This window comes from Myxine glutinosa, chromosome 1, assembly GCF_964187855.1.
Source record: "Myxine glutinosa chromosome 1, kmMyxGlut1.1, whole genome shotgun sequence".
Taxonomy (NCBI): Eukaryota; Metazoa; Chordata; class Myxini; order Myxiniformes; family Myxinidae; genus Myxine; species Myxine glutinosa.
This window is the reverse complement of record NC_136261.1, coordinates 282,196,809-282,216,820: the sequence shown is the minus strand read 5'-3', so window position 1 is coordinate 282,216,820 and position 20,012 is coordinate 282,196,809. Positions and strand designations below refer to the sequence as shown.

At 43.6% G+C, this 20,012-nt stretch overlaps 1 protein-coding gene across 3 annotated transcripts in view; it reads left to right on the top strand.

The window, feature by feature from the left end:
* LOC137438402 (pecanex-like protein 1) overlaps positions 1-20,012 on the top strand; it is a 224,450-nt gene that overhangs the window by 195,518 nt on the left and 8,920 nt on the right. For all 3 annotated transcript variants that reach the window (XM_068133529.2, XM_068133523.2, XM_078767011.1), the window contains exons 20-31: positions 1,731-1,872; positions 4,319-4,496; positions 6,386-6,494; positions 6,834-6,963; positions 7,195-7,253; positions 12,012-12,227; positions 12,437-12,690; positions 15,453-15,683; positions 17,903-18,006; positions 18,325-18,475; positions 18,793-19,023; positions 19,514-19,788. In XM_068133529.2, coding sequence (XP_067989630.2) covers positions 1,731-1,872; positions 4,319-4,496; positions 6,386-6,494; positions 6,834-6,963; positions 7,195-7,253; positions 12,012-12,227; positions 12,437-12,690; positions 15,453-15,683; positions 17,903-18,006; positions 18,325-18,475; positions 18,793-19,023; positions 19,514-19,788 — 2,080 coding nt within the window. The remainder of the gene's footprint in view (positions 1-1,730; positions 1,873-4,318; positions 4,497-6,385; positions 6,495-6,833; positions 6,964-7,194; positions 7,254-12,011; positions 12,228-12,436; positions 12,691-15,452; positions 15,684-17,902; positions 18,007-18,324; positions 18,476-18,792; positions 19,024-19,513; positions 19,789-20,012) is intronic.

The window sequence follows — 20,012 nt, the reverse complement described above, 5'->3', positions numbered from 1 at the left end:
CCAAATAGCTCTACCTTTGACTCATCTGTCCAGAGCACATTGTTCCAGAAGTGCTGGTCTTTGCCTCGGTGTTCATTGGCAAACTTTAGTCTTGCCCTGATGTTCTTTCTGGACAGCAAAGGTTTTTCCTCCTGGCACACCTCCCATGTAGATCAAATTTGTGCAGCCTCTTTCTAATGGTAGACTCGTGCATTTTGACATCAACAGTGGCAAGAGCTACCGGTAGGTCCCGTGATGACATTCTGGCGTTCTTAGAGACTTCTTTCAGCATCTTGCGGTCTGCTCTTGGGCTGAACTTGCTGGGGCGGCCTGGCCTGAACAAGTTGGCAGTTGTTTGGAATCTTCTCCACTTGTAGATGATCTTCTGGACAGTCGAATGATTGATTTCAAATTATTTGGAGATCTTTTTAAATCCCTTCCCAGACTCGTAGGCATCTATAACCTTCTTTCTGAAGGCCTCAGAGAGCTCTTTTGATCTAGGCATGGTGATGCCGCACACTTCAACAACAAAGAGCAAACCAAACTAAATGTCTGAGGTTTAAATAAGACAGGTTCCTCCAAGATCCTCTCCAACGATGTTCTTATCATTTGCACCTGAGGTGGTGCACCTGATTCTAATTTTAGGTATTTGAGGTAGTGATAAATGTAGGGGTGTACTTACTTTTTCCACATGTGAAATTTGCATTTATGTTTATTTAAATTATACAATGGACTACAAAATGTAAATGTTTCATGATATTTGTTATATTATATCGCCTTTATCTATATAATAATAGCGTAAGGACTCGACTTTGTTATCCCTTTTACGCCGCACCCAGTGACCCGATGCCCACGGCACTAATGGATTTACGATCTTCGAACCGCGCTCTTTGTTTATCACGTACAGCCATACTCGAAAAATCTGAATTAGCCGACGTTGGGGCCCAAAAGCATCCGATTAACTGCCGATACGACGCCATCTTACGACGCCATCTTTTTGGCGTCTGCTGGGTGAAGGCGAAGCAAGCCGTCCACTGAGTGGACAATCCCAGAGTGGTGCTATGCCGATTCCTATTACGAATCCATTCATTTTTCAAAAGTATATCGTAGCGTTGTCATTTAAGTAGATTGCAATAAATACGTTGTTCATATACGCACTCTTCATTCTCATCTTTCTTCCTAACTCTTACTCGGACAAGCATATCCCCTCTGCCATCCATAATGGTACGCTCTATCCATACACCACATCCTCCCTTCTGTGGATGTTCCACAGGTTTCGACTAGTCTATCAATATTGTTGAAATGAAGATCAAATAGCTGTATGTTGAAATATGTTGAAAAAGTCAAAACTTTACATGGGGTGTACTTACTTTTCACGTGACTGTATATATAAATTCATAATTTGGTCAAATTGTGAAAGGGCAAAATCATAGCAACTATAAATAGTCCTTTTTAGCCCTGCTGCAGCACGGCATGCCCGAGACGATGAGTTCTTTTTTAAAATCGTACTTTTTAAAACTTCCATGTTTATTTATTTGTTCAGGCCATAATTTTTTTATTTACCAATTTTGCTTTTGCCATCAAATCTTCAACAAACCTTCATTATGAGAATATGGAGAACACAATTGAATAATGGGCACAATTTTTTAATTGCTGTTTTCATAAAGTTTAGTTTGAGGCCAAAGCGGATGCGGACGGCCTTTGTATTTTGAGATGCTTTCTAGTTTTCCTTTCGTCTCTGTCTCCTGCAGAGCCAGCCTGGTTGATGTGGTTTGAGAAACTGCAGGTTTGGCTGCAGTTTGTCGAGAAAAACTTTCTCTACCCTGCAGTCGTGCTCAGTGCCCTGACCACGGATGCCCCAGCTATTGCAGCTCCTGGAAAACTTGGACCTTAGTAAGAACCAGTGTGGTCCCTTCCGTCTTCAAAATCATATCTATATATTTAGACTTTGAGCGCCCACATATCCCTCTTTCATGTTATTCTTCAAAAGGTTTTACTGATTCATTTAATGGCAGAAATTTGATGTTTTTTGAGATAATTGTAAAACAAAAATAGGAACTACTTTAATTTTAAAAATAAAGATCCATCTCAAGAATTGGTCATTTAAATGAGAGTCTACAGTGTATTTGGACTGTAAAAGCATTGGCTAGTTTGGCATTCTGATCGGAACACAACTGTCCATTGTGTACCTTTGTCCTCGTCCAGGTGATAATGTAGAAGCTCTTGCCTTTGGATATTTAACTGCAGGGAGAAGGTTCAGACCCAAAAATAGTCTGTTAAGTTATACATTTTTATTTTTGTGGGGAGGAATGGGAGCGGGGTGGTGGTAGGAGGGGTAGGGGAAGAAGTGAGGTGAGGTGAGGTGAGGTGAGGTGGAGTGGAAGTGTAAAGAAAGGCAGACCCTTAACCCACTTTTTACATCTTAACAGAAAACCTTTAATCTAACAAGTGCCGATACCTTTTACGCAGATCAGCAACACACCGGTGATTACATAGTGCTGTTGTCTTGTCGGGTATTATTTCCTACTAGCCGAAACCTGTGGAACATCCACGGAAGGGAGGATGTGGTGTATGGATAGAGTGTACCATTATGGATGGCATAGGGGATTTGCTTGTCCGAGTACGAGTTAGGAAGAAAGATGAGAATGAAGAGTGCGTATATGAACAACGATCGCCGACACCGGCACAAATGCATGCTCTGGATTGTCCACTCAGTGGACGGCTTGCTTTCGCCTTCGCCTGTCCAATCAGCGGACGGCTCGCTTCGCCTTCGCCCAGCAGACGCCAATACGATGGCGTCGTAAGATGGCGTCGTATCGGCAGTTAATCGGATGCTTTTTGGCCCCAACGTCGGCTAATTCAGATTTTTCGAGTATGGCTGTACGTGATAAACAAAGAGCGCAGTTCGTAGATCGTAAATCCATTAGTGCCGTTGGCATCGGGTCACTGGGTGCGGCGTAAAAGGGATAACAAAGTCGAGTCCTTACGCTATTATTATATAGATTGCAGAATCTAGTGGTTGTTCAAGACTTGAATGTCTCAGTGCGTAAAAGCATCTTTAAAAATAAATGGGCTGGCAGGATGCCCTAGACCTAGAGGTATGCACACTCTTGTCTCAGCTGACTCGTCTGGGTTTGAATCTTGACCCAACTATAAACTGCCATCCTGGTGTTTCACAGGCAGGGTGGTTTATCAATGCGTGTGCCATCCCTCGGATGGACATTAAACGGGCGTCCCTCTGTCGACATTGGTAAGTGGATGTTAAAGACGCCACACAGTGTCCTCCGTGAAAAGTAGGCGAGCTATCACTGGCACCCTGAACAAATTCCAAATTCCTGCTCTAACCTACAGAGGGCTACCACAAAAAAACATGCCTGAAATATGCCTTTTGGTGAAGCAGCCATTAGGTGAATCACGGCTTACGCATGCAAGTATGGAAACGGCCGTAAAACGAAGATGACGAAGATGACGAAGATGACGATGATTATGATGATGTTGATGATTATGTTGGATGGCACTACCAGAGTGTTCCCATCCCGCAACCATGTGCTGCATGTGATAGAATAGCATAGTGAAGTAAATACTAAATAGGTGTAGGTTGGAGACCCCCCCCACCCCCCCACCCGAAAAAAAAAAAAATATATATATATATTTACGAACCACCATGGAGAAAATAAGGGCAATTCCCCAATCATGCAAGTATCATTGAATTATTGGGACTTTTGCCGACACGAAGGAAGACGTCTCCGCTTTCCTGCGGTTAATCATTGCAAAATACTGCTTTGAAAGCTCAGGGAGGTAGTTTATGAGAACCGTAGCAGAATCCTCCGAATCCCAGTTCATATTCTGCAAAGACTCTGCTTTGTTTCGCAGTTTGTCTTCATCGCGGTGAGCATAGTTAAGTGGTTACCTCGAAGGTTGTGTGACAGCGTAAGCTATCATTGCCATGTGTTATCTATCTGTCATTATCCACACTCACAAAATAACAATTTCATATTTTATAAAAGTGATTCGTTATGCCGCAAGTCCGTTTTAAAGGGAGTGTATACATTTTTCTTTTTGTTGCGAGTTGGAACCTAGCTCAAGTTGACAACAGTTGTTCTGAAATTCGATTTTAAATGTTACCAATCCATCTTTTCATTCATTCTCGACTTTCTTTTTCTGTAAAGCCATACATCCTGTTATGAACTTTACCTTTTCCATTTGTTGTGGACCGATGGAAGCCTCCTTCCGCAAACCTCGCACCCAAACTTTTCTTCGTTTTATGAAATGATTGTGTGCTGAGAATCCTTGTGTTCAGAGACACCGGGTTGCATTCTGCCCACCCCTTACTCCTCAGTGGTGCCCCGTTGCTGATCACTGTGGCGGGGATGAAGCTTCTTCGCTCGTCGTTCAGCAATCCTGCGTATCAGTACGTTACTCTTACGTTTACGGCACTTTTTTTCAACTTTGACTACCCCGCCTACTCGGAAACGTTTCTCCTTGACTTCTACTTCTTCACCATCTTCTTCAGCAAGGTGTGTTCCTGTTCGTTGAGACGGGAGTAAAGTATAGCGAATGAGATGAGGGGTTTGAATAGGGGGAGGAATTTGATATTTTATTGGAAAAATAGAGGAATGGGTCTTTTTGAGTGTGCGTTGAGATGGATATTACACTCGAGCAATGACACAACTGGAGTTGCCCAATGTGTTGGAGAGATGGCTTTGGTGGGAACAATAAAGAGGTGTAAAATAAATAATAATAATAATGAACTTTAAAGTGAGGCAACCATTTTGTTCCCACTGTTCCCCTTTGCATTCAATGCTGTTTCCAACTCTTGTGGAATGTATTTATAAACTATTCTGCAATGTGTCAAACACACCAACGTTCAATTAAACTGGTCGGGTACCTGTACAAGAACTGGCCGATCTGAATCATGACCACAGTTTCAAATGCAGTTGTAATTTACCTCATGTTTGGCTGGGAATGCTCACGGTGATCCAGCAATATGAATAATATTGTTGTAGTTGTCGGACTGATCCCAGTTGCCTGGTCCGAATCCCGACAAACTGCATAAAAGCAATCATGCCGGCTAACTGATCCAGGCATTCTTATAAGGGTCATGGGCCAGGCATTCTGAGTAGGTTTCGTGAGATCTACTGGTTGAATTTTAGACAAAAATCATTTTATTCCTCCTTCATCCGCAAGCACGTCCCCATGCAACATATAACAAGCGTCATTTAAAATTATGTGTTCTTGCTTTTGGATGTCTCTTCCTATCCCTAATCTGATTGGTTGCCTGGCATAGCAACGGCTCCCAAGGATTTCCTTAACTTTAAGGAAATCCTTAGCTGAGGATTTGCTTGAGGGTTTTTTATGCAACAGCACTTAAGGAAATCCTTAGGTAAGGAATTACAGTGTACCTTAAGGTACATCTTTCCTTAAGGTTAAGGGAGGCTTATGCAACCGGACCCTATTCCTTAAAGGCCTCAACCATTCCTCAGGGAGAAATACGTGGGAGATTTGGACAAGAAAAAAATGCCAAAGGCTGTGCTCAGCGGGATGCAGCGCTCTCCGAAGTAGAGACGCTCTCCGACAGGACAACTTTGTCCGTGAGCAGGAGCTGGCATGAAGGGGGGGGGGGGGGGGTGGTCCATGGTGTGGGCTTGTGGAAGGCTAAAGAGGATGCATCCACAGAGAAACAACAACGGATCCTGTGCACAGCCTTCCCACAAAGTTATTTGGCATTTACTCACCCCACCCCCACTGCACTTTGCACCCCGCCTTTATAGTTTCAGCTCCCAGCTCAAAACCCTGACCCAGATTGGCTGCCTTTGGCCCAGGACCCAGTTCGTGGCTGGGGAATCCCTCTATGACCTTTTACTCAGATTGGTGACCCGTTTTCTTACGTCGTGGTGGCGTTTTCTCACCTTTACTTGTGCTGAAGGCCTGTCGGATTACTTTAAAGAACACTTAAGACAGATTACAAAGGGCTAAAACATGAAAAGTGTGTCAAGGAAAAGTGGTATTAGGCATGCACGGAGGGAAGAGGACAGTTTTCTACACATATAACAACGCATAATCCAGTATCACAATTAAATTGCATTACACAGGCACGAAGGTTATTCTAACCAGGCACAAAGGGAAATAACTATCGCTCTGCTATGTAAAGGTATCCCCTAGAAGGCATTCCCACAGCAATATTATTGGGGTTGTTTACGGTACTTGTTCAATATTTTTTACCGTTTATAGGAATGTTGTGCCATGGTTAAAGATTTTAAATTGTCAGACTGATGGAAATGGTTGTCATTTATTGTGTTTGTTTTTGTGATTTTTTTTACCCTAACCTCACAATGATTGGTGCAAAACTATCTCTCATACATGTCCTCTCCCATCCCACCCCTTTCTTTACCCCTACACAACAAAGCTTTGGGATCTATGGCAGAAACTGCGATTTGTCTTCACCTACATTGCACCATGGCAGATCCCATGGGGTTCAGCATTCCATGCCTTTGCACAGCCATTTGCTGTTCCTCGTATCCTTTAAAACTTCTGGCCTATCTCGCGCCTACCACATCACCTTCTGGTCAGCACCTCTAACCATCCATCTAGTCGATACGTCCAACCCACCCTCCCCCAGTATCAGCTGAGCCCCTACAGCCACTCCCCCCAATCAGCCAACCACCCTACCCCCACTTGCCCTCCCCCTCCTGCCCCTGTAGTCGATTTCCTCTCCCATTCCCTGACTATAGCCCGGCCCCGACAAATGACACCATTTGTTGTCGTTTGTCTTTGTCTGCTCTTGGGGTAATCCTTTGGCTTTGGGTTCACATGATGACCACACACCTCCGATGCTTTCCTCAGCTGCATTGCAGACTCAGCTATGCTTTTTGTTCAAGCTGCCATATCTGCATTGTTCTCTGCACCATTGAACCCCTTCTTGGGCAGTGCCATCTTCCTGACGTCGTACGTGCGGCCTGTGCGATTCTGGGAGAGAGATTACAAGTAAGTATGAGGAACTTGAAGTACACTACTGTACATTATTTTGCAGGTCGTGTGAAAACTGAATTTGAACCCCACTTGAGAAAAAAAAAAACACACACACACACCTTTGTTCCCCTTTGCATTCAATCCTGTTTCCAACTCTTGTGGAATGTATTTATAAACTATTCTGCAATGTGCACCATTCTACCACAACTTTTTCGAACACAACTTTGTTTCTCGCTCTTACCTCAGCACCAAACGAGTCGACCACTCCAACACTCGTCTGGCCACTCAGCTTGACCGCAGTCCTGGTGCGAGAACTCTTCCTTTCCTTTCTCTTCCCAATGCAGGCTGTTTGCAGTATTGCTTGATGCCATCTTTTTAACACAGTTATCAGCTTTTGAGACAGATTTTGGTTTTATCCTAAGACAAGGCTCTGATTAAAATCAGAACTTTTGACTGAGCCGAAAGCCTGTTTCACTGCTTATGTTATCTGCTGCAGAACTCACAGGTGGGTTGTTTTTACGAGTACTCGTGTATTCATTTATACCCTTTGTTAGGTTTCGTCACTTTTTTTTTTCTTCTTACCTCCATATTCTCTAAAAAAGAAATCTAATTCTGAAAAGCAACATAGCAATTTGGTGTAACAGTAACCAAATGCAGTACAGTATCGCATATTGGAAAGGATGTTTGAAATACCTTGTACAAAAGGAATGGTCTTTATGATTTTTTTTTCTTTCTTTATGAATTTTTTAATTTTAATTCGTTTTATGAAATGTAAAACACGAAGAAAATTTCAAAATTTCGGAGGTGTTCAAAATGTTCTTGGAACTAGATACAGTAGGTACTAACAATCGTCCAAGAAACACAGATGTAATAAAATTTTGACCAAACTTAATACAGTATATGTTATGATGCAAACATGAACTGATTATATTTTAGCATGAAGAGGTCAAATGTCAGAGGTCATGTCTGGAAAAACGTTATCGAGGTGGGGATTTGAACTAAACTAAGTACTGCACTGTTCAGGCTGAGCTACATACATGCACTAGTTTGATGAGCTTTGTTGAACTGTGTAATTTAGCCATGGAGCCAAGGTGCACATCCTCAGCTTTATGTTTTTTGATTAAAAAGGTGCTGTCATTATGATAAGGTCAGTGAGCCAGAAATGCGTCCGTGGATGGATTTCCTTCCCAAGGGGCCTGCTGGCATTGCTAAAAAAGATGGCTGACTGGTATTGCAAATGACAGTGTAGTGGCTAACACACTGCTTCTGTGTCTCTCATAGACTGAAAGCAAAACCTGTAAATGGCTACTTTACGTGTAATTCCAGGACTCCAATTACAATATACACTTTAAAGAGGCCCTTGGTGGTGTCAAAACGGACATCAATGCCATTGTGTGGTAGCTTAAAAACCTTACCCACATTCTGAAGGATCTACACCCAATGTTTGGGGCCTCTAGGTGCTATGGTTCGGCTGTGAAAGAGTAACAAACTAGAATGGCACTCAGTGGAGAGCATATCTCCACCAGGTGAACAGTTTACGTTTAAAAGATTCTACAAGCCTGATCCGGATACGGATCTTCACCAAAATAGAATCGATTATTCCTCGTCACACACATCCAATCGGTCCACCAAGTTTCGTCCAAATCCGTCCATAACTTTTTGAGACATCCTGCTTTGTATCGTTTTTGGCCCTATCTCCCAATGGTGAAGAATCACTTAAAAAATTCTAGTAGCCTGATCCGGATCCAGATCTTCACCAAAATGTATTAATTTCGTCCTTGCCACATATACTATCTCTCCGCCAAATTTCGTCTGAATCCATCCACAACTTTTTGAGATATCTTGTTCACAGACAGACAAACAAACAGGGGTGAAAACATAACCTCCATCCACCTTTGGTGGTGGAGGTAAACACTTGAGATTATTTATAAGATGTATAGGCATATGCATATAGGATAATGGAATGTTTGTGAATATTTATTAATTGTTGGAAGTTTTCTTTCATTTTTGTTATGCAGGAGGACATTTTCCTGTGAATTGAAAAATGTTCTCTTTCATACCAAAAAAACCTACTCTTATCATTATGTAGTTGTGGACAGTGTTGAACACTTTTTTTGTACACAGCTCCTTTTCTATTCCATCTCCAGGCTCTGCATGACGCACGCTGAAAGGGAGTACTCAGTTGTCACTCCGGTTGTTTTCTTGTTTGCTTGTTTCTTTGTTTGTCCAGGTGCTTTCTTAGCCATCCTTTGAGCTAGGAAGCTGAATTTTTGGCAAAATAGTGAGTAAGTGCTTTGGCAAAAATGGTATATTTTGGTTTTTTGATTAATCAATTGATTAATTAATTTTATTATTATCGATTAATTAAGTACTTATTTATTTCCTTTCTCATCTGGGCAATATCTCAGGCACCTTTTGGGTTAGGAAGCTGATATTTGGACGTGACAATGACCAAGTGATTTGGCTGGAAAGGGTATTTTCGATTTATTGATTAATCAATTTATCGATTAATTTATTCACTAGTCAATTAATCAATTATTTAATTTTTTCCCGATTCGTTACTTATTTAATTCATTTTCAAAAGGTTACAGCTTTGGATGAAACACTGGTGGTTGAGGTATGCTATTAGCCAATTGATGAAGAAATTATCTTACGATTATTATTTATTGACTAGCAAAGGTACCCGTCAATGACGGGGGTTCGTATATTTCTCACCTGAAAAGAGCAATTTCCTTTGGAGTGTGTATTGGTAGAAATGGGAATTCAGTGCAAATACTCGGTGAGCAAATGTCACAATGGGTGCAGCTGGTAATGCCTACAACCTTGTTCCATTCTATCAGCTAAGATTTCAATCCATGCTTGTTGTACCTCCGAAGTACTGCTCGGGAGTGAAGGTGATATTATGAAAGCTCAGCTGGGAAATGGGTTTAGGCATGTTTTGGGCCTACAGCCTGAGGGAAGATCACCAAATTTCTGTCTATACCAACCGACCACCTCCAGGTACCTATCCCTCTCCACATCGTTTCTTCAGCTCTGACCTTCCCCCTCTCTCTAGACTCCCCATAGCTTTGCTTTCAGCAATTTCCCATTGCATTTCATTCTGCTTTCGCATTCGATGATCCATAGATCAGTAGTTTCAGTTTCACTTTTCAACATCAGTTTTGTTTTGAGATATCAAAACGATTAGATTCGTCATTGCAACTTGTGATGCGACATGAATTGTGCACAGAAAAGGTCGGCAAAACTGATTTTGGGAGGGATTTTTTTTTACAATTACCTAAGGGGTCTAAAGTTTTTTGTTTTTTTTGTGTCATGAAGGAGTCTGAAGTGTTTAAAGAATCAAAGATCTTAAAAGGGCCAAATGGGGTCTAAGGGTGTCTAAGGATGAAAGCGCAAAATGGTCAATAGTGTCCAAATGGTCTGAATTAGCCAAAAGGTCTTAAATTAGCCAAAGCATCTTAAAAATGCAATAGGTCTGAAAAGTGTTGAAGAAGGTGTATAAATGTCAAAAGGGTCGAAATGGGTATGAAAGGGTCTAAAGGGTGTCAAAGGTCTCAGGGGTCTCAAGGGATCAATGTGGTGTAAAGGGTCTAAAGTGGTCGAAGGGGGTCAAAGTGGTGTAAAGGGTCGAAAGGGGTGTAAAGGATCTTAAAGGGTGTAAGGGGTCTAAAAGGTCTAAACTCTAAGGGGTATAAAGGGTCAATGGGGTGTAAAGGGTCTAAAAGTGTTTAAAGGGTATAATGGTAGTAAAGGGTCTAAAGGGGTCTACAGGGTGTAAAGGAGTGAAGCTGTAGTAAAGAAATTACCTCGGGTTTGTAAATATATTAACTTGGGAGTTTAACACGGTAATAACGGGCCAAATGACCTCATCATGGTATAAAACCCCTATTCAGGTATATCGTGGTTAAAATCTGATGGTAGAAAGTTTTGTTTTGATTAACCGTGGGAGCTCAGAGCAGTATGATCCCAAACAAACAGAAAAACAACAACTCACCTTGATGTGACGATGAGGTAATCGTTGGAGGTTCATCCGTTGGCAAGTGGCTGTTTCGAGATGGTGTCACGTGGCTCCTTTTTTCTACAAACTATTTTTCACACTTGAGAGTGTTGTTAGATGAGAAGTAAAAATACCTTTAAAACGATGTATAGGTTGTGTTTGTGCTATTTTCGGTTTTTGAATAATTGGAGTATTTGAGAGGTCACGTGGCTCCTTCTTCTTTTTTTTTTCTTCTTTTTTTTGTATACAAGATCGATGCCGAACTTACCGATCATGGTAATGTCTTAATTAGGAGTTGTTTCTCACATATGATAACATATTTGATGATCGGAGCTCATCATCTCACTAATTATGTTGATATCTGTGTTGAGATCCGATAAAAATTGGGCTTTTAATAAGGATTTGTATATGTGGATTGACCCTCGGAGATCATGGTGACAGGTGGCGGCTCAGATGGTTTCAATTTATAAATTGTGAGAAAAACAACTGTTTTAAACCCCCTATTTAGGTGCAGGGTGGTAAAAGATGTTATCCAATAAAGTTTCATGCAGATTAACCTTGAGAGCTCAGAGGAGTAGGTTCACAAACAAACAAACAAACAAACATTTCGCTTTTACATACATTATTGATTGCTTTTAATTATGCAATTAATCAATCAATTATTGTACACTTCTCCACCCAATACCATCTCTATGTGCTGCACAGCGGTATTGCCAGGCACTTCAGGCAATGGTTATTCAAATATTTATTTGAATCTTCAGGCAAATATTTATTTATTTGGCATGGGGGTGGTGTTCTTTGAATGTTTCTGTACTTGCTCTTTCTTTTTTTCCTGTGTATTGTTAAGTTTTTAATCTTTGAATTAAAAGAGTTGTTTTTTAATTTGTTTATTTGTACCATGTTCATTTTATTCAATCCTGGAGTTTATATCCTTAGTCCCCGAATCGTGAATTGATTTTATAGTGGAACATTGTCATAGTTTCATAGCCTAATTTTTTATTGCAATACTAAAACTAACATGAAATTATGAAAACTCCTGTTTTTATTTTTTGACATCCACGTGCAGGGGCAGATGACAACAACCTGAACTCTATCTTTTACGAGCACCTGACACGCTCCCTGCAGCACAGTCTGTGCGGCGATCTGATCCTTGGCCGTTGGGGAAACTTCGGTACCGGCGACTGCTTCATTCTTGCCTCCGACTACCTCAACGCGCTCATCCACCTCATTGAGATAGGCAATGGGCTCGTCACTTTCCAGCTTCGTGGCTTGGAGTTCAGAGGTCGGCTCTTGTTTGCTTACGTTGCATGCAAGTTACTTGCCCTACCAAGAACTTTGACATGTAAATCAGAAATGTTACTGCAATTAAAAGAAAGAGTTTTCCTTGAATGAAAACCTAGCCCGGTCATGGTAATTATTTAGCCTTCCTGGCGAGTGTTTTTGTTTTTGTTTTTGTTTTTTCCATCTTCGTTTCCCAACCTCTTCCTACAGGAACGTACTGTCAACAGCGTGAAGTGGAGGCCATTACGGAGGGCGTCGAAGAAGATGATGGCTGTTGCTGCTGTGAGCCCGGCCACCTTCCACACATGCTCTCATTCAATGCAGCCTTCGGACAGCGTTGGCTTTCCTGGGAGGTTTCAGTTGTGAAGTACGTGCTCGAAGGCTACAGCATCAGTGACAATAGTGCCGCCACCATGCTCCAAGTGTTCGATCTGCGCAAGATTTTACTCACCTACTACGTCAAGGTATATATCTTTATCTTTCCTCTCCCCAAATTATTCAATTCCCTTTGGTTGTATTTACTTTTGCGTCTTTTTTTGATGCCTCCGCTGAGGTCACCGGAGGCATTATGTTTTCAGGTTGTCCGTCCGTCCGTCCGTGATAGGTTTTCGTTACCGCGATAACTTGAGAATTGCTGAAGTTATCCAAGTCAAACTTGGTGCAGGTATGTATAATGAGGTAAAGATGAACTGATTAGATTTTGGGGTCACGAGGTCAAAGATCAGAGGTCATATTCGGTTAAAAGAAATCTTGTTACCATGATAACTTTTGAACCAGTGATGTGATTCTAACCAAATTTGGTACAATTATGTAGAATGATGTAAAGATGAAGTGATTAGATGTTGGGGTCAAGAGGTCAAAGGTCAGTTTCTGGCATAGGTTTTTGTTCCCACGATAACTAATGGCTGAAGGGAACTAAGTCAAACTTGGTACAAGTATGTATAATGATGAAAAGATAAATGGATTACATTATGGGGTCAAATGTCAGAGGTCCCGTTTGGTAAAAATTCTGTTACTGCGCTAACTTGTTAACCAGTGATGGGATTTTGCCCAAACTTGGTACAAGTATATATTATGATGAAAAGATGAACTGATTAGACTTTGGCGTCAAAGATCAGAGTTTAAAAAAAGATGCTATAATGTCTGGTAAAATGTAATACTTGAGAACGGTTGAAGGGAGTTAGATCAAACTTGGTACAAGTATGTGTAATGATGTAATAATGTGGGCAGAGGTATATAGGTCGACGTCATGATGTCGAAGAGTGCCGTTGTATGTTTTTTGTATTTGGCAATCCAGGCTGATCTAGGATCTAAATGATGAGGGCAACAAATCCGCAGAGCAATAAAGGGGAGCAGGGAGGCGGACATCACGCACACGTCCACGAGGGGTTTGGCGTCAGAAAGGAAAGGAAAGGGGTAGCGAGGGGAAGGAATCGAGAGTATAAAATGTTTGTGAGTGTTGGACAGAGGATGAGGTGATGATGGGCAGCACACTAGAAGGCCGAGAAGGGCGATTACACGATTACGCAAAATAGACGACATGGAGTTTATACCACAGATGAGAGAACAGAGGGATTCATGTAACGGAGGTGTCTGTTGAACCTATAATTGGGAGGATAACCAAGCTTGTTATTCTGGAAGATCCTATGCGATCTTGGTGGGGTGGAGAGCTTTGGGGAAGAAGAGTCATGTATAACTCTTGGGAAGAGAGGAGGGGTGAAGTTGCAGGGAATTTGGGGTTGGGGGTGGGTTTGGGAGGGAGGGGGATTTGAGTACGGAAGGGGCTTCTGCCGGATGCAAGGATTTATAACAAACAACCTGGTCCGTACTTTTCGAGCCAAAGTTCCAGCACACGATGGCAAACATCATGGCAAGGGTGGAAAAGGGGACTACATATTTGATAAACAGCGTTGTATTCAAAAGAAGAACAAGATGTGCATGTTGATGCTGGCAAGGAACGACAGAAGGAAAATGGGAAATGGCTCAACGGCAGTGTTGGAAAGGGAGGAGAACAGGAGGGTGATGGGGATGGAACACAAGTACACGATTACACCGAGAACCACATGGCAACTGAAAGAAGGAATGAATAACTAAGGGATGAGCGGAGAGGAAATAAAATAAATATTTTCCTTGTTATCTTCTATCTTCTTCTTCTTCTTCTATATATATAAAAGAAAGTTTTTGTTTGTTTGTTTGTTTGTTTGTCTGCACGCGCTAATCTCCTGAATGGTGAAAGATAGGAGGAAACCTCTAAAACAAAAAAAATGTCGGGACGGGCCCCGGGAAGGTTATACGCTAGGTGGCGAGGCCGGTTGAGGCCGCTTCGGCCGGGCTGGGTCCATTTCGCAATTAAAAGCTGAGCTGAATTATAGTAGTCAATCTTATACGACTGCGAGTAAAAGCTGAATTATAGTAGTAAATTCATTCAAAAAGAACCCGGGCAACGCCGGGTGCATTCGGCTAGTTAAAAAAAAAAAAAAAAACGCGAACAATTCATTGAACAGAAAATGTGAAGAAGTAAAGGACGTAGGGTAGACCGATTAACACCAAGGACTCTTACAAGGTTTGAGAGTAAATTAGTCTCGCCTGCGGCCGATACTGGGACGACCCAAACATGTTACAAAAAACTAAAATGGACGGGACACCTGAGCACGGCAAAAAACCAACAACGATTTGCAATATAAACACGAAACCGGTTTAGTCGTGTGTGTGGTCGGTAACATCAGCTGCGTGAGACCCTCTCCAAAAGCTAAGAAAACCGCACCGAGTCTTAACTGTCGTCATTTGCTCCCTGAACAGTTACGGTAATAATCTTGTGAGAATGAAGTAAAAAGATCCTGGAAGCTGAAGAGCGCCAGAATTTTACTAGCGCTTATTGGAGCAAGGGGAATGATAAAAAGATCCTGAAAACCACCCCTGGGAATATTACGATAAACAAACTGCAGTCGGAAGCTGTCCGAAGCTCGGTGACGATCCTCAAAGGAGTCCTCGGAACAAAACATTGAGAAGAAGAAAACTTTACAAACTGGTCCATGAATCGTGATCCTTTACTGGAATGGAGGTAGGTACTTCGAGGCGTGGGAGGACGCCGTTCCACGTTCTGAAACCCACGTATGAAGACAACAAACAACGACACCCACAAACACACATGTACACAATTTGTGATTACCTGAAGGTCTCGGTTTTTGCCACATGAACGACGCTTTGTTTTTCACCTCGTCCCCAGAGCATAATCTACTACCTGGTGACATTTCCACAACTGGACAGCTGGCTTACCAGCCGTGAGATCCAAGAAGGTCTGCAGGCCTGCACGGAGCGTGGATATGCCGACGTGGACCCGACATTTAACCCCAACATCGATGAGGATTACGATCACGTATTGTCGGGTGTCTCGAGGCAAAGCTTTTGCTCGGTGTACCTCGAGTGGATCCAACATTGTGCTGGACGCCGGGAGTTGGTGCGTTCTTCTTTTGTTCTTCAGCTCATCTAAAACAACTTCGAAAGTGCACTCAGTAATGAAATTATTCAGTTCTGCCAACAGGCGGGTTTACGCCACCATATTTTCCGTCAACACAAACATTGACTTTTGATGTACTTGTATGTTCCAAGGATCTTGTTGTTATTGCTTTTTATGCACCAATAAGTCGACAATCCTGCGAATACCTTGATCTTTTATTGTCCCGGTCTAATCTCCGACATACTGTGGTTGTGTTTTCTCTATCTACCACGTGTTCTCAATGTTGTGTACTTTATTTCAAAAGTACATGTTTCGTAATCGATTTGAGGTTTAAATTCAGGACTCTCTCACATCTTCCATTCTCACCTTTGAACCTCTCTACCTCTGTTACTATCTCAACCCCCCAAGACTTTGTATTCTCACATATGCTTCTCACCTGTATGTCTCAGGTCCTGTTCCTTGCGGTGCCTCTCTGTTTATTTTTAGGTTATTTCTCTGAAATAACCTCATATACCACCTTCTTTCCTGGAAGTCCTAGCAGTGTCCATGTGTTTTATACCTCTCCCACTCCTCCCCCCCCCCCCTTCCCAAGCCCTCCCCCTCCCACAAATCTCCCGATGTCGCTGTTCTCTACTGTTGTACTTGTGTGCTTCCCTCTCTCTCCCCATCTTGTCTACCGCTCCCTTTGTTATATGTTTTATGTGTCAACTGTCTGACCGATATGGACCAAATTGGGTACAATGCATCAGGACAGAAAGGTCTTATGTGCTTGTGCTCCCCATCTGGATGCACCCTCTTTAAAGGGTGATGGGATGCACCCCAAAGTGATAGGCCCATAGAATCAGCTTCATCAAGGGAGATTCCAATAACCTTGAAGGCCTTGGTTTCCACAGCGTCAAGCTGAGCAATATGTGATGCAGGGAGCCAGCCGAGGGGAGTGCAGTACTCCATCAAGCCGCAGATGAAGGCCCTGTAGGTAGATAGGAGTTCACGTGTTCCAAAGGACTTTGCACGACGGAGATCACTCAGCCGGTGTCTGGCTTGGGTGGCCACCTTTGAAATGTGGTTTGCCCAAGAAAGGTCATGGCTGATGGTGAGACCCAGGAGTTTGAATGATTGAACCTCTTTGAGAGAGAGGGTTGTTGAGAAAGTATATAGGAGGTTTTGCCAAATGGTCCTTTCAGAGAGATGGTGAATTCTGTCAGGATTGAATGACATATTCCAAATGTTTGACCAGCTTGTGAATTTTTTTCAATATCTGAAGAGGGGGAAGAGCCTGCAGTCTGTCTGTGTGAAGGATGAGGGGATGTCACAACAGAGGGTGGTGTCATCAGAAAATAGCTAAAGGGGATTTTCCAGAGAGTCAGAGAGATCATTGATGAAGATGAGGAATAGGACTGGGCCCAAAACACTACCTTGTGGCAATCCAGCCTTGACGGGGAGAGATGACAGGATTCCTGTGAGCGCCACACGTTAGCTACGAGAGTGGAGGAGGCGTCAGCAAGTAGAGTAGAGTTGGCCTTTTGCTGGCATTAATTGGTGGATGTTAAAGACTGTGTCCTTCGCGAAGTGCTGGTGAGTTATCGCCGGCACACTGAACAAATTCCAAATTCCTTCCCTGTCTTCCCGTGTCGGAGCGGCGACGCATCCACAATTGTAACCTTAGGCAAGAAATTGCTTTGGAGGAACTGACGCTCTGTATAGGGCACTGTACATGATTATATAAGACTGAGGGTCATGGAAGTGCTCACTGACAGCAGGGTAAAAAGCAGTAAACAGACAGTGGGCAGTGGAAACAGAAACCTGCAAGCAATGGGGTGAGCTTAGTTATGGTTAATGGGGTTGGGGGTGCGGGGGAGGAAATACTGTGGGTCGGGATGGGGGATCACATGAAATTGTGGTAAAGCGCTGCCGGGAAGAGTGTGTTTGAACAGCCTTGGAAAGGCGGTTCTACATACTGGAGAAAGGATGAACAAAACGGTAAGGTGTGCAGCAAGCCCGGATGCTGGGAGTTTAACCAGGAGAGAGTTGCTGGAAGAATCTGCACATCATGGAGTTGCTCGGGTGGCTCGGAGGGTTGGGAGAGCAGAGGGAGCGAGACCGGAGAGGCAGTTAAAACCAGGCAGGCCGCACGAGGTCATATAAAACAACCCGCTGATTCAACCCTAGTTCCTATCCTCCATGTTGATTTTTCACGATGCCTCTTTCTTCCACATCAGGTACTCGATTGTGGGAAAGACTCCCAGCTGGTGACACTTTCCTATGGTCTGTGCGTGCTGGGACGGCGTGCACTCGGTACAGCGTCCAACCACATGTCCTCCAGGTCAGGACGCTCGGCTTGTGTGCAAAAGGGTCCGCTTCTTGTTGGTAGCATATCAAGCTCAACATGGCTATGCTTCCCGGAGGAGGGATGTGGTGGGAGGAGGAGGGGTGGGGGTTGGGGGGAGAAAGTTTTGGATAAAATTGAAAAATGGGAACGGTGGTGGAAAAGAAGGGAGACGAAAGAAATGCTGAGAGGGTTCGGGTGTAGAGGATTGAAAAGTTCTACTTTTTTGCGTACATATGTAGGCCAATCACCTCCGCTGACCCCCCCCCCCCCCCCCCTCCTGCCCCATCGCCTCTTTTCCTTGGTGCTGTGCAGTAGCCTCGAGCCATTTCTCTATGGCCTGCACGCGCTCTTCAAGGGAGACTTCCGTATCACATCTTCCAAGGACGAGTGGGTGTTCACCGATGTGGAGCTTCTACGGCGTGTTGTGGTGCCCGGCGTGCGAATGTCTCTAAAACTCCACCAGGTCGGAGGGTCATGATGTCAAATGCTGTTTTAATCCATTTGAAGCAAATTTAAGGCGAGAAGACCTTGGTGGGCAAAGTATGAACAATGCTTGACAGATGCAGTACTTGATGAAAAAGCATCAATATAGGTTCAGTCTGGATATTTGAATCCCTGCATTGTTGAACTCTTCTTCTTTGTTTTTCGTTTGTCATAATTTGATTTGTCCACGTGTCAGTTTAAGCTTGTTTACATAAGTACCTTTAAGCACGATCCTGCCTGAGATTGTCTCTCATCATCCAGAATGGGTTCCAGCAAATGATTGTGTTCGATGTCTAGGATCACTTTACTTCTCCCGACGAGTACGAGGAGCCGGCGGCGCTGTTCGACGCGATCTCGTCGCACGAACGGGACCTGGTGATCTCGCACGAGGGTGACCCGGCTTGGCGGGCGGCAGTGCTGTCAAATCGCCCGTCGCTGCTTGCCCTGCGTCATGTGCTCGACGATGGGTCAGACGATTACAAGGTCATCATGCTCAACAGGCGCTTCCTGACCTTCCGTGTGATAAAGGTTTGGCACTCGAGGTGGCGTCGCTGCGTTAGGATTGAAATTTTGCCCAGAAAAGATTACGAGCTTTTAGCCTGGTGTTGGCTTAGCGGTTAGGGTGCCGGCTTGGGATCCTAGGATCCTGGGTTCGAATCCCGGTCGATCGCTAAATTAACACCAGGGTGGTTGACTCAGCCTGTCATACCCCTGAGGTCGGCAAATTGAGTACCAGCTTGCTGGGATGAATGATCCCGGTGTGTACCTCGATTTAGAATAGGTACACCGTATCCCTGCGCATCGTGAGAGCGTGACCAAGGGTTGGCGTCAGGAAGGGCATCCGGCCGTAAAAACATTGCCTCAAACAGGGAACCATGATTGTCATGGGGCCCGCAAGGCTAAACCCCGCTCTAGCGGGGAAAAATGGCCTCAAAACGATCATTCATTCATTCATTCAATCCGCTGATCTTCCCTCAGACGTTTACCTTAGAGATGATTTGCCTTTTCCTTTTACCAGGTGAACAGAGAGTGTGTCAGAGGCCTCTGGGCGGGGCAGCTTCAAGAGCTGGTCTTCCTTCGAAATCGTAACCCTGAACGTGGGAGCATCCAAAATGCAAAGCAAGCTCTTCGTAACATGATAAACTCATCTTGTGACCAGCCAATCGGCTACCCGATCTACGTCTCGCCGCTCACCACCTCGTACAGTGGAGCGCACGCTCAGCTGCGTCGGGTAACTGGTGGACCCATCAGTATCCGCAGCATTGGCCGTTTTCTGGTGGCCACTTGGCGTAGGTAAGCCTTGGACACACTTTGTGGCCTAACAGCTTGAGATTTGCAAGCACATTACGTTTCCCCATATTCTTAAGGTGTGTAAAGTCATAAAACCGAACTTGACTTCACTTACCAGGTTTTAGGTTATTTCTGTTTTTTTCTGAAATTACCTCAGAGTGGGTCCCGGTGTCCTTCCATCCGTACGTCGGTTACCATTTGACTAAAACAACATCTCCTCACAAACT